General features: G+C 38.9%; 1 protein-coding gene across 1 annotated transcript in view; it reads right to left on the bottom strand.

Moving 5' to 3' along the window:
• Window positions 1–22,630, bottom strand: part of banp (BTG3 associated nuclear protein) — a 45,477-nt gene that overhangs the window by 8,841 nt on the left and 14,006 nt on the right. Inside the window, exons 10-11 of the mRNA XM_086162958.1 lie at window positions 21,050–21,121; window positions 19,516–19,560 (exon numbers count right to left, since the gene is read on the bottom strand). Coding sequence (XP_086019084.1) covers window positions 19,516–19,560; window positions 21,050–21,121 — 117 coding nt within the window. The remainder of the gene's footprint in view (window positions 1–19,515; window positions 19,561–21,049; window positions 21,122–22,630) is intronic.

Here is a 22,630-nt window from a genome sequence, read left to right as displayed (position 1 = left end):
TTGGTGGTTCGATCCTTGGCTGCAGAGGCTGACTCTTAGGACATGAAATGTCACTTCTCTGGGGGGGAGAAGTGTGAGCTGGCCAAGAGATTCCACCCAGGTACAGTCGGACTCATCTTGACACACAGCGTGGGTCTGCAACCACGACTCTCGAGAGGGGCTGGACTCTTTTTTACTCTTGAGTTACCCCTGGCAAGAGGCGCCAGGCAGGTGTGGGCATATTGACTGTGCCTCTGTCTCAACACCTGTACACTGGGGTTCAACACAGTAGACAAGAGGGTTGCCTCCATCCGCCTTCACGTGGGAGGACAAGCTCTGACTGTTGTTTGCATCTATGCATCCAACAACAGTTCAATTTACCCACCCTTATTGGAGTCCCTGCAAGGGCTGCTGGAGAGCGCTCCTACCAGGAGCTCCCTTTTTTACTGGGTGACTTCAACGCTCTCGTGGGCAACAACAGTGCCACTTGGAAAGGCGTGATTGGGAGGAATGCCCCTCCAGATCTTAACCAGAGTGGTGTTTTGTTATTGGACTTCTGTGCTTGTTATGGATTGCCTGTGGGGCTCCAGAGGCAGCTGAGAGGTACTGGCAGGCCCAGCAGCATGTGGCTTCGATGGTTGCGGTGGTTGCGGGGGGAACAACATACGGCTGGTGTCGAGGAGACCACCTTCCAATGAGGAAGCAGAGCCAAGGGACTCTGAAGTGGACACACCTATTTCCAGGGCTGAAGTTGCTGAAGCAATGAAAAAAGCTCTTCAGTAGTGGGACCCCGGGGGTGGATGAGGTCCGCTCTGGATTCCATCTAGGCTCTGGATGCTGTCCAGGGCTGTCCTGGCTGACACGCCTCTGCCACATTGCGTGGATGTTGGGGACAGTGCCGCTGGACTGGCAGACCAGGGTCGTGATCCCCCTTTTTAAAAGGGGGATCGAAGGGTGTGGTCCAACTACAGGAGGATCACACTCCTCAGCCTCCCTGGGTCTGAGTCAACCCAGCAGAAGAGGGTCTGCTGGATCGTTGAACCTCAGATCCAGGAGGAGCAGCGTGGTTTTTGTCATGGCCGTGGAACAGTAGATCAGCTCTATACCCAAAGGTGGGTCCTTGAGGGGGCATGGTACTTTACCCAACCAGTCTACAAGTGTTTTCTGGATCGGCAGAGGGCATTTGACTGAGTCCCGCAGGCAATCCTCTGGAGGGAGGGTGCTCCGGGAGGATGGGGTACCAAACCGCGTTATACAGGCTGTTTGATCCCTGTATGATCAGTGTCGGAGCTTGGTCCACATTGCCGGTTGTAAGTCGAACCCGTTTCTGGTGAGAGTTGGACTCTCTCAGGGCTGTCACCGATTCTGTTCATAACTTTTATGGACAGAATTTCTAGGCACAGCCAGGGTGCAGAAGGGATCTGGTTTGGTGGCCAAAGCATCAAGTCTCTGCTTTTTCGGGCCATGATGTCCAGCTCTCACTGGAGCAGTTCGCAACAGAGTATGAAGCGACCGAGATGAGGATCAGTAATTCCAAATCCGAGACCATGATGCTCAACCAGAAATGAGTGGAATGCCCAATATCGGTCAGGGAAGAGGTCCTGTTCAAGTACCTTAGGGTCTTGTTCTTGAGTGAGGGAGGGATGGGACTGGAGACCGACAGGCAGATCAGTACCGCATCTGCAGTGATGAGGACTCTGTACCAGTCTGTCATGGTGAAGAGGGAGCTGAGTCAGAAGGCGAAGCTCTCAATTTACCAGTCGATCTACATTCCCACCCTCACCTATGGTCACGAGCTGTGGTATCCAAGGAGATACACTGCCCCCCATGCTGTTATGCAAAGCTGAACCCCCAAAGCCAGATCATCATCACCTATTCCAAAGTGAAACAACAGTCAGCCATATCCTGTAAAAGGATGACATGTGAAAAACAACCATAACATTGGGATCTTATTCAGAATGGATCCATGTTTACGGATGGTTTGCAGAGGAGGGAAGATGATCACCACTGAAGGGGTTGAACTATCTGGATGGGTAGAAAAGGCTGGTATGAAAAGACAGCAAAGGGGCATTGATCATTGCCGCACAAGAGCAAGCCTTGAACGCAAGATTAATCAAGTCCGTGGTCTATCACATCAGACAAGATCGCAGGTGCCAGTTGAGCAAATATGCCACTTAGACAATCCAGCCCATAACATTGAGCTGTAAGATGCTGGCGGGGAAAGCATATATAGACATAACCAGGTGGCTAGTATTGTCCACAGGATCATCTGCACTGAGTATTGGCTGGGTGTCCCAGGATCAAGGTGGGAGACATCTCCAAAGGTGTATCCAGAACAACCATGTTAATGTCCTGTGGGACTTTCAGTTCCAGACTGACAAACTGGTGATGATGAACCAACCGGTCATAGTGGTTGGACAGGCAGTAAAAGACAGCCATAAGGTGACTACAGCAATCCCAAGTGACAGCATCTTCGGGAAAAGAGAAGCTGGAGAAATACCAGGGCCTCAAGGAGGAGTTTGAGAAGATGCAGGGCGTTGAGTTAAAAAAAGTGGTCCCAGGCTTGATGGGATTACTCGGAGCAGTAACCTCCAAGCACCCTCCAAGAGAATGGCTCCAGCACATTCCAGGAAGAACGTCTGAAATCTCTGTCCAGAAAAGCACAATCCTGGGAACAGCTAGGATCCTGCGCACAACCCTCAAGCTCCCAGGCCTCTGGTAGAGGACCAAGCTTGAAGAAGACACACTACTACCAAGCAGTTTCCATAGAAATATTTTAAGAATTGTTTAGTAGGTGAAGATATTTTTACTTAGTATCTAATTTTCAGAGGCTTCAAAGTACCTTGACTTTTGACGTGCTGTTTTAATGGCCCGTTTCCTCTACACCCCATGACATATCAATCAGAATCATTGACTGCTGTCCAAGATATACTCTGTCTCTTGCCCAGTGTCAGCTGGAATTGCCACCAGCTGGATGTGCAGGATTAAGCAGTATAGGCAAACAAATGAATGAATGGATGGATGACTGAATGAATTGTATGAAGGTGACAGGGTGATATTGGATTAGGAAAGTAATCCGTGAAGCTCCAATGTAATATCCAATCAAATGTCAATGCAAATAAATCAGCCCATAGTAGGCTGAAAAAAATAAATTGGAGAAGAGACAAAACAAAATGAACAATTTGATACACTTAAAGAATGAAGGTATGCATTGCTAAGTTGAGCAACACCAAAAGGCACAGAATTCCAAACAGCAAAATTGCAGATGATCAAATATTTATTTCTTTTATGAAGAACAGCCCCTTCTCAAAAACTAACGAAATCACAGGCACTCTGGACAAGGAAAACATCAAGTCTCGAATCAAGAGACATGTTAGAAGCGGAGGGTTTCCCTGTGGTATGAACCACAGGTCACACTTAGAAACTGGTAAGTCAAATTAGGCCTTGACAGACCTCTCACTCTTGGACACATTAAACCAAGACGTCAAAATCTTTTGAAGAGAAAGTACAGAAAAGGAAAGGAAAAGGTAAAAAACCTAAGCATCAGAAATAGTTTGCTAATCATGGAAGGGCAATACATGGGCAGGTATGGCATTTAATAACTTTGGGTCAGAATTGATCCAAGAAGGTTCATGTTCAGAATATATTCCATTTAATTTATAAAATCGCTTCTTAAGCTCATGATTAAAGAACAGGGCTTATAATTATAAACTATGACTCAAGGAACTAATGTATGATAAACCAAAACATACAGGAATGGCTAATGAAGAGCTTCTCATTTTAAAGGAGTATGATACTGTTCAATAAGGTGTCACTGTCCTGATTACTACCAAGTAGACCATGATTTTTTTGTTTATTATTTTCTTTTCTTTATTTTTTTCTTTGAATTGTACTGAAGACCTAACTGAAGGGGGTTTGACAGTGAAATCATGTTAGAAAGTATAATCTGATATAATGGATTGAAAGTATACAATACTGAACGGTAACAGTCCGAAATGATAAAAATTGGACTCAAGACTCATTCTCAACAGTCAATAAATCATTATCCTTTAGAAAACACCTTATATGTGAGACAAAAGCTCCTCAGATTCTCTATCAGCACTAAAAGGGAGCATCATACTGATGCTTTGTATGCTCTTCTCAGGAAGAAACAGTGCCAGTTTATTGTTGCCACAGTGAGATCAATATACCATTTCTAAACAGCTGCATACCTGGCAATGCTAAAACATTAGGCATTTGCATAAGTTGTAACACAAATACAACTGCTTTTATCAAGAACATACTTTTATCACTAAGCCATGTTTTGATATAAACATTCAGACAACAAATGGATAACAGTAATCTGTAAGTTATGACTCTTTGCAAGTTGAGGGTAACATATGCAACCAAATGATCAGCACTAAATTTAAATAAAGAAAAAAGATATATATGACGGTACTATCCTGCTGTACTTGTGGTTTATTACTTATAGCTTATGTCGCTTACTTGTATTGTGCACCTTGGAATTACTTGGGCATATAATTGTGCTTAAAATCCCTTGCTACAACACAATGTGAAATATTATGTAAAATAGGTTAACAGTAGTGAAAAATATGCCATCAAAACCCTGTGTCCATCGACAATTGAGCAGCAATATTCATTAAAACATTAATAAAATAATAAATCCAACATATATGACCTAGTGGAGGACATCCTTACATTTCACAGTAGCTCACTTGGGCCAACATCATGATCACTGTCAGCTGGGACAGTACATGGGAAAAACAGGGGGGTAAAGAGTAAAATGTATATAGTAAATATATATATGAAAGTACATCGGTTAAACAACCATTTTATTAGCACCAGGTCTGTCACAGTGAATAAGAGAATAATCTAATACAATTTATAGGCTCGAAAATAATAGAATTGTTTGTCAGTTGGTAGGCAAGGTGGTTGAGGACAAACTCCATATGTGGACACAACTGTCTCTGAAATACTGCCAAATACAATAAATCAGCTGCAGATCTTAAGTGCTTTAGGTTCTGCAGATATTATAGTTTTAGTGACTTGGACCCTGAACATTAACAGAGCTTGCGAAACACCTGAATGGTGGATCATCAGAGAGCAGAGCAAAGAGCAGGGTAAAAGGGACATAATAGCGCGCAGTGTTGGAGAAAAGAGCACTCAAACAATTAAGAATACCTTAAATTGTCAACAGACTTTTTCTAGCTGCTATTGTGCAGCAAAAAAGGGAAAGAAAAAAATATAAACATTGTAATGCTGTAAATATCAATTCCAGCGCACAATTTAAATAGAGCCCAGGGAGAGAAAACTCACTGAAATGAATAACAATGACAAAAACAACGTAATGGAAGAAAAATTCATGATTCATGATCAAGTGACTAAAATACAAACCAAGTGGACAAAAACCATCTCATTTTCTAGGCTGTTCAGAAGTCAACAAGCATCCTGGTATCCCAGGTAAGACTCTTGAGTAATTTATCACTAAAAAGTCTCCATCTACACAAAATAATCTCAGTCTAAAATAGTATAAATCCCCAAGCCTACCAGAAGGTCTTAGTTAAAGGCAGCTTTGCATCTGACTGTGCCGTTAGTCATTGATCCTCTGAACATTAGCGTGCGCACATTTTTTAGTTTGTTTTTTTCAACTTAGCTGTGATCAATGTTCTACTCTTACAGAATAACCTTGATTTTAGGAGATATTCTAAATGATCTGCAGTTTTCTGTGCTTGAAGAAGAGAGAACGACATAAAATTCTGACTTTGGCTTTCCCAGACAAGAAACTTCTTGTTGAGATCAGAAAAGGAGAAAAAAGCAAAACAGAGTAAAGCTAAACAGGGAAATGAAAAAAGAAACATTTGGACTTTGGAGTGGCTGGAACTTCCTTTCAGCTTTACAGCTGTCAACAACATCTGCAGCTGCCAACCCTGGACAGATGTCCAAGCAGTAACACTGGCTTTGGATGGGTAAGTGGGGGTGGACTAAGGTTTGGCTGAAACTGTGTTGTAAGGAGGCTCAAACATAGGCCGATCACTACTATGAGTGCTTTATGTTGTAGACCTAGAAAATTAACAAACTGTCCTAAATGTGTCTCCCTCAAATCATTAACTCTTTGTTACATATGGCTTTTATTTGACTTTAAAATCTAAGGACTGCTCTGACATCATCTGGACTTTAGCTCATGTTAATACTGAACAGACTACAGCGATCTTAAGAAAATATGTTTAAATAGAACCCAGAGTTTATAATGACCATTCTTGCATGACTTGTGAATGCTTTTATTTTTGCAAACGTAAGCTCATATTTACAAATTGATTCCAGAATGTATTAACAAAGCTGATAAATCATATCTTCTTTGAAGTACGAGAGCGTTACAAATCTCAATGTCATGACCTGACTGTATAACCTGTCCCTTAGGCTCCTGTCTCCACCCACACCATGTAGCTGTCTCTGCACCAGGACCTAACAACTGCATCTAATTAAACACTCCCCTCCTCTGCTCCACAACTCCCACCAGCAAGCTGTGAATCAAATTCAGACAGTGCTCAGCGAGGCTTTATGACAAAACCATGAAGACTTCAATTCTGATCCAGAACCAGCAAATCAAAGGAGGACTGATGACAAAAAAGAAGCCATAATTAAGAGTCAAGCCCCCCCTCTCAAAAAAAGAGAAAAGAAAAAAAAAGAGAAAATTAAACTGGGTTTCTTGGTTCTCAAGAGCAAGTCCCAACTTGGCGTGCCATATCAACAATGGCGTTTTTACAATGTTGGTAAACTTTCATGATAATGACTTTATCATGTTCTAATGATCCTGTCCAAGTCAGTGGAGTCAGAGAAGATGAATATGTTATGTTATCCAACTAGCAAAATATCTCAGTAAATCAATCTCAACAAGTCAGTAAAAGTTCATGCTGAATATTCTATCTTCCATATCACAACATGTTTCCAACTCAAACAGGATAGTTGGGCAAAGCTTGAGAAAATTTTGATGTGATCATTGAGTGCTGTAGCAAACTCAGGGAATTAGATGAAGATAAAGACCATTTTATGGATGGGCGGCTCCACTGGGTTACATGTGCAGTCCACTGCAAAATGCTTCGCACAAAATCCTTCACAACTAAATATACAGTTTTCCCTCCAGTGGATACAATTCGTGTCAACTAGCCTGAATTAAGTGCTATAATTTCAATGAAGAATCATGCTCTAGGACAATAAAACAATTAGACTAGAAAAGATAAATCAAGCTTGGGTAAAGGAATATCTATCTATTTACATAGAAAACTGTCTGACTTTGACATTGCAATAGGAAGAAACTTTTTTCAGCCTGAGAAAAACACACTGCAATATCATTGATGTGACTTTGAATTTAAATACTCTTCTTTTGCCTCACAACTGCATAAGCAGTTTTGCCATGATTAACAAAAAAGTTAATGCTATGTAACTACTGCTGATCTTGCCACTGTTTTCCAATTACAATATTTGGTATCCAGTTTAGTAAATGTTTGTTGTCAATTACCAATCAAATAAAGCAGACAGAAATCAAACTATGATGTACACAAGGTTGGAATTTTTTAAAAGACCAATGAGAACAGTATTTCCATTCCATTTTATGCTTGTTATAACCAACCATCACTCAGAGGGATGGTATCTACAAGATCATGGCATGTGCTACCCATACCCATTGGTATATCCACACTTGAATTCTTAAAATCTCCCAGAATTTTCATATGATTATGAATACGTTTTGGATTAATGCTTAAGAAAGGCAACTATAGCAATCTATTTTGGAGCAGAATTATAATGCTTGGGACTCATTATCCTAGCTGAGGTCACACATTTCATGATTGAAGTTATCCTGTTTTTGTATGTTCACCTGTGAAAAAACCTATGAACAGATTTTAAAAAATCCATACTGTGCTAATTGCACTACTTTAACAGAAATCAAAAACATGGTTTCCATTTGCTCCAAACTACCAACACAGGTGCATCATCAGCAATTGGTATCCCCTACAACCACTGACATATATATAGCCTACCACCCATTCATTCCGTACCACACATTCATTCCGCCACTCCAAATAGCTACAAGCAGTAACACTGATTATCATCATCATCGGTCAGGACTGATGTGTTGTGATTAGGGCCTCATTAAAAAAACAAGAGCAGAACTGCTCATGCTGATTGAGATAAATGCACGTATTTTGCAAATGTAATTATTAAATTAGCTTGGCTTTGTAGATGATAGGAGGGACTGAAATGCTTACCTATTTAAGAGCAACCAGGCTGAAGAACCCTGGTGTCCTCAGCGGCTAAAAGGGTTCATTAGTCTAAATACTAATTAAAACAGCACAACTTTATAGAGCTATAATTCCTTGGGAACATTGAACATGAAATAAAGGCAGTAACCTAGATGGTGTAACCATCAGTTACTCAGTTCAATTTCACATAAATTAAAAAAAAAAAAAAAAAAAAGAACTTTTGAAGGCACTTTTGATACTCCATTCAAAAACACCAGGGAATATTTTTGTTTATCACCCCCTCCCCTCAACAGTGTAACAAAATATTCATCCTTGGCGCAATGAAGTGCATTCCATGTCAGGATCATGTTGAAGTTGAAACTGATGGATGATAGAGTTTTGTGGGCCTGGAACTGGTGGGCAGGGCAACAAAAGGCCTGTGCTGATGTTGAGTCACACTGAAATGAATCTAAAACATCTGGTCCCTCTTATTCACACAGCCAGTGACCCTGGGCTCTGCCCAAATAGACAGGAGAAACTACCGCAGGGGTATCGTCCTCCTTGCTATTCTAAAATGCTGAGTTACAAACACATGTATACACACATTCAGGCCTAGGAATCCCTGTTCTGAAGCTCTTTATCTCTAGGCCTTGATGCCACAAGGACATAAAGCAGACCACTACTCCTTTGAAACAGTATACGCCAGTAGGCCTCAAAATCCCTGAGTGCTTACGCACATCTATATCTCATTTACACAAAACATTACTCATAAAACATGTTGTTTGTATCTTTTCATCTGTTTTAACCTATGCTTATGAATGACAGTAATCTCAACAAGCTATTGCACATGAAAACAATATTTCTGGTAAGAGGGAGAAAGTAGACAGCAACTGAGATCATGGGTTATAGTTTAATTATGGCATTAAACAAACACTTAACATAAAGGTTAAAACTTAGTACTGAGAAGTACTGCATCATTATCAAAGTGACCAATCAAAGGGTACTGTCCTTGGTCAACAAAATTAACGCTTTGTTGAAGTTAACTGACAAAAGATGTAAATGTAATTCATTTAAAGCCACATCTAAAGCTGGACATCTAAATTTTGATGCTGATGTTGTTACTGAATATTAGTAAAAATTCTGATAGCTACTGTATATCTATACATGTCTGTCAGCATAGTGTACCTGTAAACAGTGTGTAGAAATGTACATTTTAAAAATACCGTGTTGTCTATATATCGTACCTTAAACACATTTTCCTTTTTTCCTTTGTTGTTATACCAGGAGTGTACCAAACCATATTCTTCTGGCATTAACTATCAAATCAATTTGACTCTTTTCACAACTCTACCTGTACTGTACTATTATGCAAAATATTCAGCAACTGCCAATGAGTATCAATATCCAATTTATATTATTGCTGCATATTCTTTTACAAGATTTACTGGAGTTAAACTTGGCACTGAACAGATGCTTAATTTTCTCAGAAAGTGAAAATGTGGCTGTCAAAAGTCCCAAAGGTAAACATTTGACATTAACAGTTGTGGAATCAGAATGTCAGATTTTTGTCGAGAAAAAAACTATCAATGCCAGCTATTGCCAGCATTCTGTCCCAAACTGACCTTGGAATCATGCTGAATTTGCATTTTAACATGTAGAGAAAAAAAAAAAAACATGACAAGAACAAAATAATGTCCATCCAGCAAGGCTTGAAAAATGACTACCACATTCAGTGGATCAGCTCCAATTGATTACAATGCAAGTAATCGAATACAGTTGCCATAACATGCCCAGTGCGTATTACATGTGGTCCAAATATGACTGCAAAATCTATATTCAACCAAACGTCTTGAGTCAGCTGTGTGCATACTTAGCTTTCATATAAACAGCTCATGACTAGATGCTGAACATTAACACATTTAAAAAGACAGCCAGCAAACAGGCTAATAAAGTAATAATAAAATATTTACATGCCAACACTGACCTTAAGATCAAAATCTTGTCATGCAATTTTGTACTAGCATATACACATATAGAAACTTTAAAAGTTCCAATGCAAGAGCTCACAAATATAAAAATCTCAGATGTTTCTTAATTTCCCTCCTTTGCGAGCTCACTTCAACATTTGGATTAACCTCATTCATCTTTCTTTTTTGTGCCACTTTCTCCCATCCTCTGTCATCATGCCATCCATACATCATAATCTGTCTACACTATTGCTCTAACAGATATGAATGAATTCCTCTGTTTTTCCTGGTTCTGCACTAGCTCCTTGTTTATAGGTCTTGGTGGCCTCTCGCCAGGGACCATTGCAGAGCTGGAGACTCTGTTCTGTCTGTTCTGTGACCCAATTCCCACACTGACCATGAACAATACAGCATGAGAAGATCCAACAGACACGTTGCAAGATATGTGGCCATTGAGAGATGGCAAAGATTCAACAAGGGAGAGGATGGACTGTGTCCGAAAAACTGACAATAATATTTAATCCCCTAATAGTCAGCTAAATAATGCCATTGGATGTTCAAAGCCTATCATCAGATGTTATTTAAAGTTCATTGAGGTATCTAGATATATTATTTGGACCTGGTCATCTTAAAGGAAGACTCCTTTTTGAACTTAACGAAGGTAACTAACTTGTATTTCTCTTGTGGGAAATTTCCAGTTGACCAGGCGAATGACAGAAGAAAGCAACCAGAGAGAATAAGGGTTCCCAAGGTCATTCTGGGCGTATTCAAACTGGATGTGTCTGATACATTTCAGCTAAGAGAACCCCTCCACCACTTTTTGCTGTAAGTGGCACCTGATCCAATTGTGCATTTGTTTAACAGAGTGTGTCTTTTTTTCCACATTCTTGTCTCAACCCGTTTCAGGTTGCAGTCATGAACAGAGCGATGCAATTCCTCCTAAACAGTTTTCATCACGGCTTTTTTCTCTCAATTTTTGTCTCTCTCCCCTCCCCTCATCAGTAAATCCTTTCGTCTTCAAATCTTACATTTGGTCTGCATCAGATCAGGATAAGATCCCAGCAGAGGGAACTAGATAAGAAGCTATGACAGACAGGAAATGCAGTAAAACGCGATTTATTTTATAGTTTCGTGTCTGCCTTCCCTTCCATCTCTCCACCATGAGAGCATTTTTACTGGCTGGCAGAGATCTTTGGATCCATTTTACTCGGACATTCAGCTGGCACAGTCAGGGCTCCACTGGCATTAAACCTGGAACTGGGACCGGATACACAAACACGAACATCTGCTGCCAAACTACACAGACTTAAAGAGTGCATGAACAGACACGCAAAAGCAATAAGAGGGGAAAAATGAGTGTAGCACACTGTGCTTTTCTTAACAGTTCCCCAGTGGCAAATCAAAGGATGATAGAAAAACAGAGGGGTCAGTCTCTGGCCCTCTTAATTGTTTTATCTTAATATTATTATTTTAACAAAAAATCCCCCATAAAAGTACAGAATGTCTCGTTCTGTTTAGTCTACAAAACTGGAGCAAAGTGCTGATTTCAGATCTTACCCGAAGGTGTTTACTTAAAAAGAGCTTAATTGCATTCAGAGATGAATGTTATTATTATTATTAGAAATACTGTCAAAATATTCTTTTAATTCATAGGTACATTTCAAAATGACACCTTGAGTGACATTGATACAGTACAAAAAAATGAAAGCTGAAGTACACTGCAAAATATGGCAACTGTACTTACGTCATGTTTATACATTTCAAGAAGAACAAAGTATAACTTGTGTAACTTGAGTATTATGTTTTGTTTGAAAGGAAAACGGGATCAGATTATTGGACCATGGAATGATATTGTGAGAGTTGAATTCTACTGTAGTGAATAGAAGGGATTTTGGAATATTTATATAGTGCAGCTTTGCCTCAAAGTCTACAATGATGATGTAGTAGACTTCAGCATCTCAAAAGTCAGACAATTATTGAAGTTCAAGTGAATTCATTTAACTACTGGTTGATTTTGTTTTGTTTCATTTGGTTGTTGTTAAGAAGAATAAATAGGAAGTAGAAATAAGAAATGTGAAGCTGGTGGGGTATATCTATATAATCTGTGGAATTTGTTAAAAAAATCCAGCTACACATCTTCTTCTTCTTCTTTCGGCTTTTCCCTTCAGGGGTCGCCACACCGAGTCAACTTTCTCCATCTAACCCTATTCTCTGTATCCTCCTCTCTCACACCAACTACCTTCATATCCTCTCTCGCTACGTCCATCAATCTGTTCTTTGGTCTTCCTCGAGACCTCTTGCCTGTCAGCTCCAATTCCAGCATTCATCTACCATTATATTCTCTATCCCTCCTTTGTACATGACCGAATCATCTCAGTCTGGCTTCTCTGACCTCTCCAAAACATCTAACATGCGCTGTTCCTCTGATAGACTCATTCCTGATCCTATCCATCCTGGTCACTCCCAAAGAGAACCTCAACATCTTCATCTTTGCAACCTCTAGTTCTGCCTCCTGTCTTTTCGTCATTGTACCTCTCTATCCTTAATCACCCAGACCTGTTGTACATCCTTTCTATCATTATCTCTGTTTCACCAGCTGGTATAGATCATTCTCACCCTCTTTACTATCCAACCGAGCGTACAAGTCATCAAACGCCCTTTTTTGTTTCGCCTTTGCTACCTCTATCTTTAGCTTGCGTTGTATCTCCCTGTACTCTTGTCTGTTCTCTTCAGTCCTCTCAGTATCCCACTTCTTCTTTGCTAACCGCTTTCTCTGTATATACTCCTGCACTTCCTCATTCCACCACCAAGTCTCCTTTACTTTCCTGCCAAATGACACACCAAGTAGTCTTCTACCTGTCTCCCTGATAACACTACCTGTTGCTGTCCAATCATCTGGGAGCTCACCCTGACCACCCAGACCCTTTCTCAACTCCTCCCTGAAAACCACTCAACACTCCTCCCTTTTCAGCTTCCACCACTTTGTCCTCTGCTCTGCCTTTATCCTCTTGATCTTTCTCGTCACCAGTCATCCAACAAACCACTATCCTATGCTGTTTGGCTATACTCTAACCTACAACTACTTGGCAGTCACTGATCTCTTTCAGGTTACCTCATCTATACAAGATGTAATCTGCTAGCGTGCTCACAAGATGTAATCTACCAGCGTGCTCCTTCCATTGCTCTTATAAGTTAGCCTATCTTCCTTTTTTCTGGAAAAAGGTGTTCCCTACAGCCATTTCCATCCTTTTTGCAAAATCTACAATCATCTGTCCCTCTGCATTCCTATCCTGTATACCAAATCTGCCCATCACTACTTCATTCCCTCTATTGCCTTCATCAACAACTCCATTGAAGTCTGCAACAATTACCACTCTCTCATTTCTGGGAATGTTCTGCATCACTTCATCTAACTCAGGGGTGTCAAACATACAGCATGCGGGCCAGAACTAGCCCACAAGGACATCCAATCAGGCCCGCAGGATAATTAAGTGAAAAAATTCTTAAAAGACAAGGATTTAATGTTTTTAATGAAATGCAATTCAAGAATTTTCTGCTAGAGGCGCACTATTTTGGTCAGAGTAGAAGACAAGCTGCATCACTAAGATGGACCAATCAGCAGATGTTCTCAATGCACCATCTGCGGATTGTTACGACGCTGTTTCTACCCTGTTCTATCTCTCCGCGACTCCCTCATTAGCCAAAATGTTGTTATCAAAACAGGGAAAAGTAGATAAAGAGTGTAGAAACAGCAGTCCACTTTAACCAATAGCCGAGAAATCATTGAAGCAGTGGTCAAAGCCAGCTACCTAATTGCTTGCAAAAATGTGCAATTTAACTTTAGTCACCAGCTTCACTACAAAAGAGAATGGTGGAATTCTAATGTTCATGCAATTCCATGCATTTTCAGTATGTTTTGTATGTGTATGCATGTTTCATGTATGAAGTTTACACATTTACAGGACAGGTGAATGCTTTCTTCCTTACACATTTAATAGCACTCTTTTTAGTTTGTAGGGTGTAGGCAGGGATTCAATTTAGATTTTATATGCACATGTGTAAATGGTTTAAATCCCTTTCTTTATAAGTCTCATTTAATCTTAAAGTGCATTACTATATTTTTCAACACCAATTACTTGTTAAAGGTTCTGTGTCTTTGTACTATCAGTGGGATCAGTTGCAATGTATACATGTGAATGATAAAAGTAAATTACACATTTGTCTAAGGAAATATGAGGTGTTTCATGAAATGTTTTGAAAAAGGATTGTTCATTAAATTCCAAGATTTTCCTAATGTCCTTGTACTTCTTTACGCCAAAACAGAGGAAAGACATGATATTTTGGTTATTTATTGCTGAGTATGCTATTATTTTAATGGTCCAGCCCACTTGAAATCTACCTAGGCTGTATGTGGCCCGCGATGAGAAATGAGTTTGACACCCCTGATCTAACTCATTCAAGAACTTCTCCTTCTCTTCAAATTCACATTCCACCTGCGGGGCATAGCCACTAACAACATTGAGCGTCACATCTTCAATTTCCAGTTTCAGACTCATAAGTCTATCTGACATTCTTTTCACCTCCAGAATGTTCCTAACAAACTCCCCCTTCAAGATAACTCCTACTCCATTTCTGTTCTTGTCAGTACCATAATAGTCCAACTTAAAGCCTGCTCCTAAGCTTCTCGCCTTACTACCTTTCCACCTGGTCTCCTGGACACACAGTGTATCCACCTTCCTTCTCCGCATCATGTCAACCAACTCTCGACCTTTTCCTGTCATAGTCCCGATATTCAAAGTCCCTACTCTCAGTCCCTGGCTCTTTCCTTTCCTCCTCTCATTCTCTGCTTCCGAACACACCCTCCTCCTCTTCTTCTTCTTGTTAAAAAAACCAGCTACATATAATCGATCTAATTTAACAATATCAATGTGACCACCACCTAAATAAAATTATCAGCAGCACTTACACAAAAGTACAATGTGCAGAGGTCCAGAGTTGACTTCAGACAGCATAGAAAACCATGCAAATAAAAGTACACCTGACAAAATGTGTTAAGCTGTTTAACATCAGCCATATTGAACAAGAAACGCTGTTTTTTTTTTAATTTAGATAATAGATCTAAACCCAGCCTGTGCATTTCTTTGACCATTGAAGGGGCCTGGACTAAAAAGAGATGTTGCAGGTATCCTTTAGAAGGTTTGGCATAACCATGGCCTCATACCACAGTGAGATGCTATGAAGAGGAACACAAGCTAAGAGAATTTTGTGATGAATCGCATAGGCCAGGTTACCATAACATAGCCTTAACAATATTCTGCCTGATTACAAAAACAGTGACATCATGGACTGCATGTTTGCGCAGGCCTCTGTAAATACAGAAACTAGGCATTTTAAGAAAGCACCCTGGACAAAGTCCAATTTGTATTGCAAAGTTCTTGAAATATTCCTGGCCCAAGATACATAACATCTGTCATGATGTCTTTCCAAGCAACCATATCTGTTTTAAGTGATTTATCTGCTTGTACAAGTGGTATCACTAATATCACACATGTTTCCCTTGAATGTGTCCATGTTCTTTCTTAGGAATTGACCTTGGTTCTGTGACCTTCTATCCCCCACCATAAAAAAATGTGAGAAGTTACAAGTTAGGAGACTTTTCCATACTAAGGACCGTTATTTTTGACAAAAGCCTATTGGGTAATAGAATGTTAAATGATATAGAGTTTAATATAATTTACAGACAAACTCCATGCATGAGCTGAAAACAAGAAGGAAAATAAAAGAGCTTTGTATTGGACAAGGTTCCCAAACAGTGCAAGGTGGGTAGGGGTCTTTGTGTAGTGTTAATGCATCTTGTTTGTGTAACAAAACGTGGTCGCTATAACAAATACAAATACTAAAACAAATACTAAAGCCAACGGAATTTTTGAAAATTGGTTCTTGGACTCCATATTGATTAGACAAATGCAGTGTGTTGTGCAGAATCTTAACTAAAATTTGGCCAAAACATGTTCTGAAATTCTAGAGAAAAACCAAAAGGAATTCTGCAGTTAAACTGAAAGAGTAGGTCAATTCAGGACACACTCAAAGTGTTCATGAATGTAAGATGATGTATTCGGGAAATAGTTCCAGTATGTGCTTTGCAACTCTTGCTTCACTCTAAAAGATTTGACCAGCAAAAAAACAGAGGTGATGTTTTGTAAATAAGTTTAATCTTCAGAGCAAGTAATGCCATTACCATAGGCTGGTAAACCAAAGCAAACACAAATTTTGATTTCATCATATTTCTGGTTCAGTTGGTAGAAATAATTAATTCAAACTGAAAATCCAAACTCAAATTCAGCTGCAGCACCTAATGTAGTGTCATCAGACATTCCTTCAAATCCATCATTATACCACTCTATACGTCTTGTGGAGAATTAATTATTTTGGGTTAAAAGGAAATTAATATGAAAAATCATTACATTCAACTAAAATAATAAACACTGAAATAACCTTATCTTTCAGCAACTTTGCAAATTAAAAAAGTGTTGATTAATGTTTTGATCTCCTTTGGGATTTTCACCATACGTTGGTAATCCAATTGACATTGATATCAATATTTTCAATATTGTAATTATACAGCGGTACTTAAGAGATTTCTTAAGACTTCAAACTCCATATGACTATGGAGATGCATATAACTCGTAAGCTAAGGTATACACCCAATATTATAGTGGGGAAAAAAAAATCCAACTGCTTTTGCATGACGTTTGATTGAAGACCTCAGTTCTCAAGTTGATCTGGGTTCCAATATTTCCCTCTACACTACACGGTATTGGGAGTTTTCAGCTTGCATTATTTCCTCAGTGGAGATATTGAATTTCTCTTGCTGTAAGGAGTGGACATTTGAGTTAAAGCTGCTTTTCAATCTTATTGAAACTCTCTGGCCACTGCCCTTAAACCCCTGAGCTTTTTTTTCCCCAAGAAATGTGGCATTTTTTTTTCTGATCGTCCACTGTTAATTCCGCATGTGGTTGCTGTTGGTTGGCCATTTACCATATTATTGATTGTTTGAACATGTGTACACTAATAAAGTGGCAGACTTGGCCAACTAATTGGATACAGTCTAAATTTGTAAGATACATTTTTGAGTTAATTAGGAGTTGACCATCTCTTTGAAAATATAAATTTTTCAAAGCTGGCTCAGAAAAGGTAAAAGTTGATGCTGATGGTCGTTTCCATGGTAGACATTATAATGTAAAGGAAAACACTGCATGTGTTCACAAATTGTGTCATAAAACTGAACATTTGTGTAAATAAGCGGTGTTGTTTTGCGTTGCGTTGTATTCAATCAAACAAAAAAGCCTGACATCCCTACCCTCCTCCAATCACTTCACCAGCCTTAATGAAACTGAAGACACAGGAACTGGGCCTCTCTATTTCCAATACATGGTCTGGGGTTTGACATGCATACGTCTTCATTAGGTTACTTTGAACAGACCCTTAATGTGGACCGAGCATATCCCAGCTGTCATTAACTCTCCCATTCACACACCTGACCTGTTTAGAGCCTTCAATTAAACAAATGCATATTTTTTGTGGAAGAAGACCTGGATAGAACAAAGAAAACCCACACAGACAAGGGGAAAACATGGGAACTCCACACAGAAAGGTCGATCAATATCAAACCAGGGACCTTCAAGCTGTGGGGTGGAAGCACTGTCCACTACATCACTGTGTCGCCCTTATCCCATCAGATAAATATCTCAACACAAGTGTTGGAAAGCAGAAGATGACAAAGTTTCGCATGGTTGGTTGATCAGTATAGAGGAAATAGAAGCTTTTCACAATAAGCCAAGTAGTACATTTCAAGAGGAGCAAAACAGAAAATCAGCCTGACCAAGGTAAACTAACCATGTGCGAACTATTGATGTCATAGAGTGAAAGTGCACTTATTTATTGTATTTGTTCAAATGTTCATGAGAGAAGGAAGTGAGTTGAAGTACAGGGACAAATTACCAGATTTATTTGTTTAATTTAATTGAAAACAAAATTAAATAAAAGACAACTTGATTTGTGTAATTAAGAAGTGTGTTAAGATACATTTCAAATAATGATGCCCTGTAAGAGCGATTTGTACAGTTAATGAAACAACTCTAATATATTTTCATTTCACTACGTTCTTTGTTCACACCTCTGGAGGTACTGAAAAATAAAGGGTGAGACTTCTGGTCATGTAAGGATGAAAAACGGTAGCTCGGATAACGGATCTGATTAACAGAAGGAGGCAAATGGGGCACATAAAGGGACAAGATAGTACATCTCTGCATTATCACAGACTAATAAGAGCAAATAAACTGCACAAGCCGACTATGGTTTGGTGGAAGCCACAAAATACTGAGTAAAAGATGTGATAAAGACTAAGATGTAAAACCAGGCCAGCATTTGAGAAAGATGGCCATTATTTACGTTCCCAAAGATAAAAAATAAAAATATTGCATCGGTCACATTTTTACTCTTAATATCTGTTATAGTGTGTAGCTAGAACTGTAACTGCATATGAATTGCATTGAGCAGGGTGTTATCACTTGTCGCAGAACCAGAGATTAATAAGACCATCTCACATTTAATATGTACTTGATTTTGATGGTGTTAAAAGATGAACTTTGATATTCATCAGTTCATCTACACATCACTGGCCACATTCTCACAGCTCTGAACTTAGTAGTGAGTTTTAAATTATTCACAGAAACTTAATAGACATTAATCTACAGTACAACACTATGTAACACAAGCTCAAACCATCATATGTCATGATAGCTTCCTATCTGATTGCTTCTAGTAAAAAAATTACAGCCCAAGCTATGAAAATTGCATTTTAGAAAAACAACACCAACTTTGCCTTACTGATATGAAAAAGTCCACCACTGGCTTACAATGACAATTAATGAATGAATCTGAGCTCTCTTCTAATACCCATTACTTTAAAATGTGGGTTTTAAATGTATATGTCAATGACATGGCTTTGGGTTTCAATTGTATATTCATTTTTCAACCAAGAGGCCTGTTTTGTTTGAAATAATAACTATAATATTTGTTCAATTATCTAATACAGTATCTGGGTGTGGTCTCACAAATCTTTGCAATATGGTGATCAGAACAACAATTGCTTCTTTTCTATCATAAACCTATTCAAGGACAAGTCTGAGGTAAGGGCAAAAATCATAATAGATTCATTCTCAAGACCAGTTTAAGTCATACAAAGGGCAGTTTAAGTCATAGTATTTAGGTTCTGGGATTTTAGAATTTTGGGAAAATTGTAACCTTGAGTATGTTGAAAATGATCTTACCTGCCCGTCCTGACCAACATGCACTTGGTGAATCTGAAGATTCCCCTGAAAATGGAGAGTGTCTCATGTCAAAACAATGATGTCAAATTGAATACAAAACTGCTCTTTTGACAAATAGATGTCAAAATGATGAATGATGGACACATCTGTGTATTTCTTGGCGCTTCCAATTTTAATCTGTATTCTCTACAGAATAAGTCTTGCCAGTACAGGATTTGTAGTTATTATATGACCAATGCCAGTAAATAGTATCATAAATCAAAAATACAATCCATCTTCAAAAACTAAACCTCCCTTAATTAACAATGTGTTGAACAACAGCTGCAACTTCTGGAGGGTGACACATTTCATGGTAATGTTCAATAATGTTCAATAACAATAATGCAATGTCCTGTATGTCAACCAGTCTGTATTTTGCCTCATAAACCCCTCACAAAAATACCAATAGAATTTAATGTGCATAATCACGAGGATATCAGATAGGTCTCAAATCATTGCAATGACGGCCACATCATGTCTGATCACACACAGAGTGATATTACCAGGACCACATGAGAGCATTCATCTGTCCATAATGAGCTTGCCAAGTTTCAATTGTTTTTTCTGTCTAATTATCTTTCATGTATATGCAGAGCTGTTTGTAATGACATGTGGCAAAAGAGCAGTGTAATCTCTCAAATAACTCATTTCCTTTTCAAGCATGCTAAAACCAATGCCTTTGATGCAAGGGGCCCATTTCTAATGAAAACATATTCTGTGAGTGGCAGTCGGGAGAAGTGGGATTTTGTTGCTAAGCTTTGAGCTCTAAAAAACAAACAATATCACGAAATAGGAAAGCGAGGGGAAAAAAAACTGGGCTCAGCCACAAAGAGCAGGAAAAGCTTTAGAGCTTTTCGACCTCCAGTTCACTCTGACTCTCACTCAATAGTGCATTTCTTCCTCAACTGAAAAGGAAATGTGAAAAACATGTGGTCAGTTGCGTTTTAACAAATGTATAGCTCTGAAGTATGTTGCAGGGATATCTTATACAGTCTATAGTACAAGTATATTAGATTAAATCGCAAAACAATCATTAATGATACTGATGGTCAACAATTGGCAAGGGTTTCAGTTAGCCTTATTTTAAGTATCAGCGACTACTGTGAGTGCATTCAGGTTTTGAATGTCAGACATGGTACAATGGTAGACAGACTGTACGCAAATTTTAAGGCTTTACTTTCTTATCATTCGCAAATGACTCGTTAGCTATTACTTAGTAACCTGGCACCAGACCGATGAACCACTATACTGACATTTCAGTGGCACAAGTTTGCTCCTCAGCCAATCATTCCCTTCTACAAGGAGTGTCTGGCAAAATGTGTGTTATTTGCGGAAGAGAGTGACCAAGTGATTTAAATTACTAGGAAGAAAAAAATAACCAGGGGAACCCAATGGTGATAATTATTATCATCATAGACCACACACGTACACAGGTATATGTATACACAAACACACACACACGCACACACACACAAAAACACAAACACAGACTCACCTCACTGTCCTGCGTAATCTGCACCTCCTCTCCTTGAGGCACCTGGGCAATGTGCAATTGACCCTGTGGAATCTGAAACACACAAAGAGGAAAGACGGCTCATGTTAAACTAAACAAACACAATTCATTTAAATCATGATCTTGGAACTTCATTATCCATCCATCCATCCATCCATTATTTACAGCTTGTCCAACACTCAGGGTCACAGGGGATGCTTGAGCCTGTCCCAGCTGTCATTGGGCGAGAGGCAGGCTAAACCCTGGGCCATCGCCCATCAATCGCAGGGCCACATATAGAAACAAACAGCCATTCCCTCTCTTATTCACACACATTAGGGCAATTTCCCTAATTGCTCCAATCAACCCCCTTCATTTTTTGTGACTGTGGGAAAAAACCAGAGAACCTGGAGGAAACCCACGCAGACAAGGGAAGGGGGACATGCAAACCATGTTGTGAAGCAGACATGCTAACCACTTCTTCACCATGCGGCCCAGAAATGTTATCAATTATGTAATTTTTGGCAATCATTATTGGATTTATTATTTTTAAAAAATTTCATTTTAAAACCAAAAAAGGTTTCTCAAACAACAGTTCAAGTTAGTTTTTCTTTATAATTAAAAACTGCTTCTAAACTAAACAGACTTTTATTGACCTAATTCTGCATGCCATGGTATGTTCAAATCTGAACATTTAGCATGCTCACTCTGAAGTTGGAGCCTCATAAAGTTATAATCAATTAAATTATGACATGAGATGAGATTTATACCACTTAACGTCCGTTCTTAATTATAATTAATTAATTAAATTATATTCTACTTTCAATGGTGATAGTGACCAACTGTTTATCAAATGAGATAGGAAGATTCGAGAACAAAAACATATTTCACAAGTCAGAGCATTTAATCCTTAAATCATACATGTATTACCTTATCAAAAACACCTAAAAAAGTTTTCGTCAACACTTGTAACACTTGCAAAATAAAGAACAATAGGGACAGATGTAAATAAATGTTTCCATCAGTCCTAACTTTAAATGTATTTTTGATTTTAAATATGAAATTAAATATGCTTTGTAATACAAAGCATTAACCTCTTACAAGCTTTGAAAATTATGTATGAGAAATAAATGCCCAAATTTACCATAAGGAACACAACATGAAAGGCAACCTTTAGTGACATTACAGATTCAAAAACGTGAGGGCATGTTTTTTGGAGCCACTGATACTTTTAACTTTTTGATGTCTCTGATGTGTTTCCTCTAATGTAGTCTTACAGCTATTCTTAAAATTAGTTGTTTTTTTCTTTGAATCATTTTCAAATAACAAGTATCCCAAAATTATTAAACTAATTTCTCAGAACATCTCATTTACTTTCATATCTGCAATATGCATTCCATACTAGGAGCCAATGTTGTGTTCCATTCAAAGTATTGTATTCTTCCTCCCACCAAGTGTGTTTAGCAATTACTAGACAAATAATCACTTTACCTTTCAACATATTTCAGTCATTTGAAACTCCTTCATGATATTTCCTGATCTAAGTCATCATTGTGTCAATCATTGTGTGCTGGGGCAGCAGGA

Source organism: Fistularia commersonii, chromosome 17 (genome assembly GCF_037954325.1).
Source record: "Fistularia commersonii isolate RoL2024-O1a breed Wild chromosome 17, RoL_Fcom_v1.0, whole genome shotgun sequence".
Lineage (NCBI taxonomy): Eukaryota > Metazoa > Chordata > Actinopteri > Syngnathiformes > Fistulariidae > Fistularia > Fistularia commersonii.
Note: the sequence above shows the minus strand (reverse complement) of the source record. Positions and strands in the feature narration are given on the sequence as shown.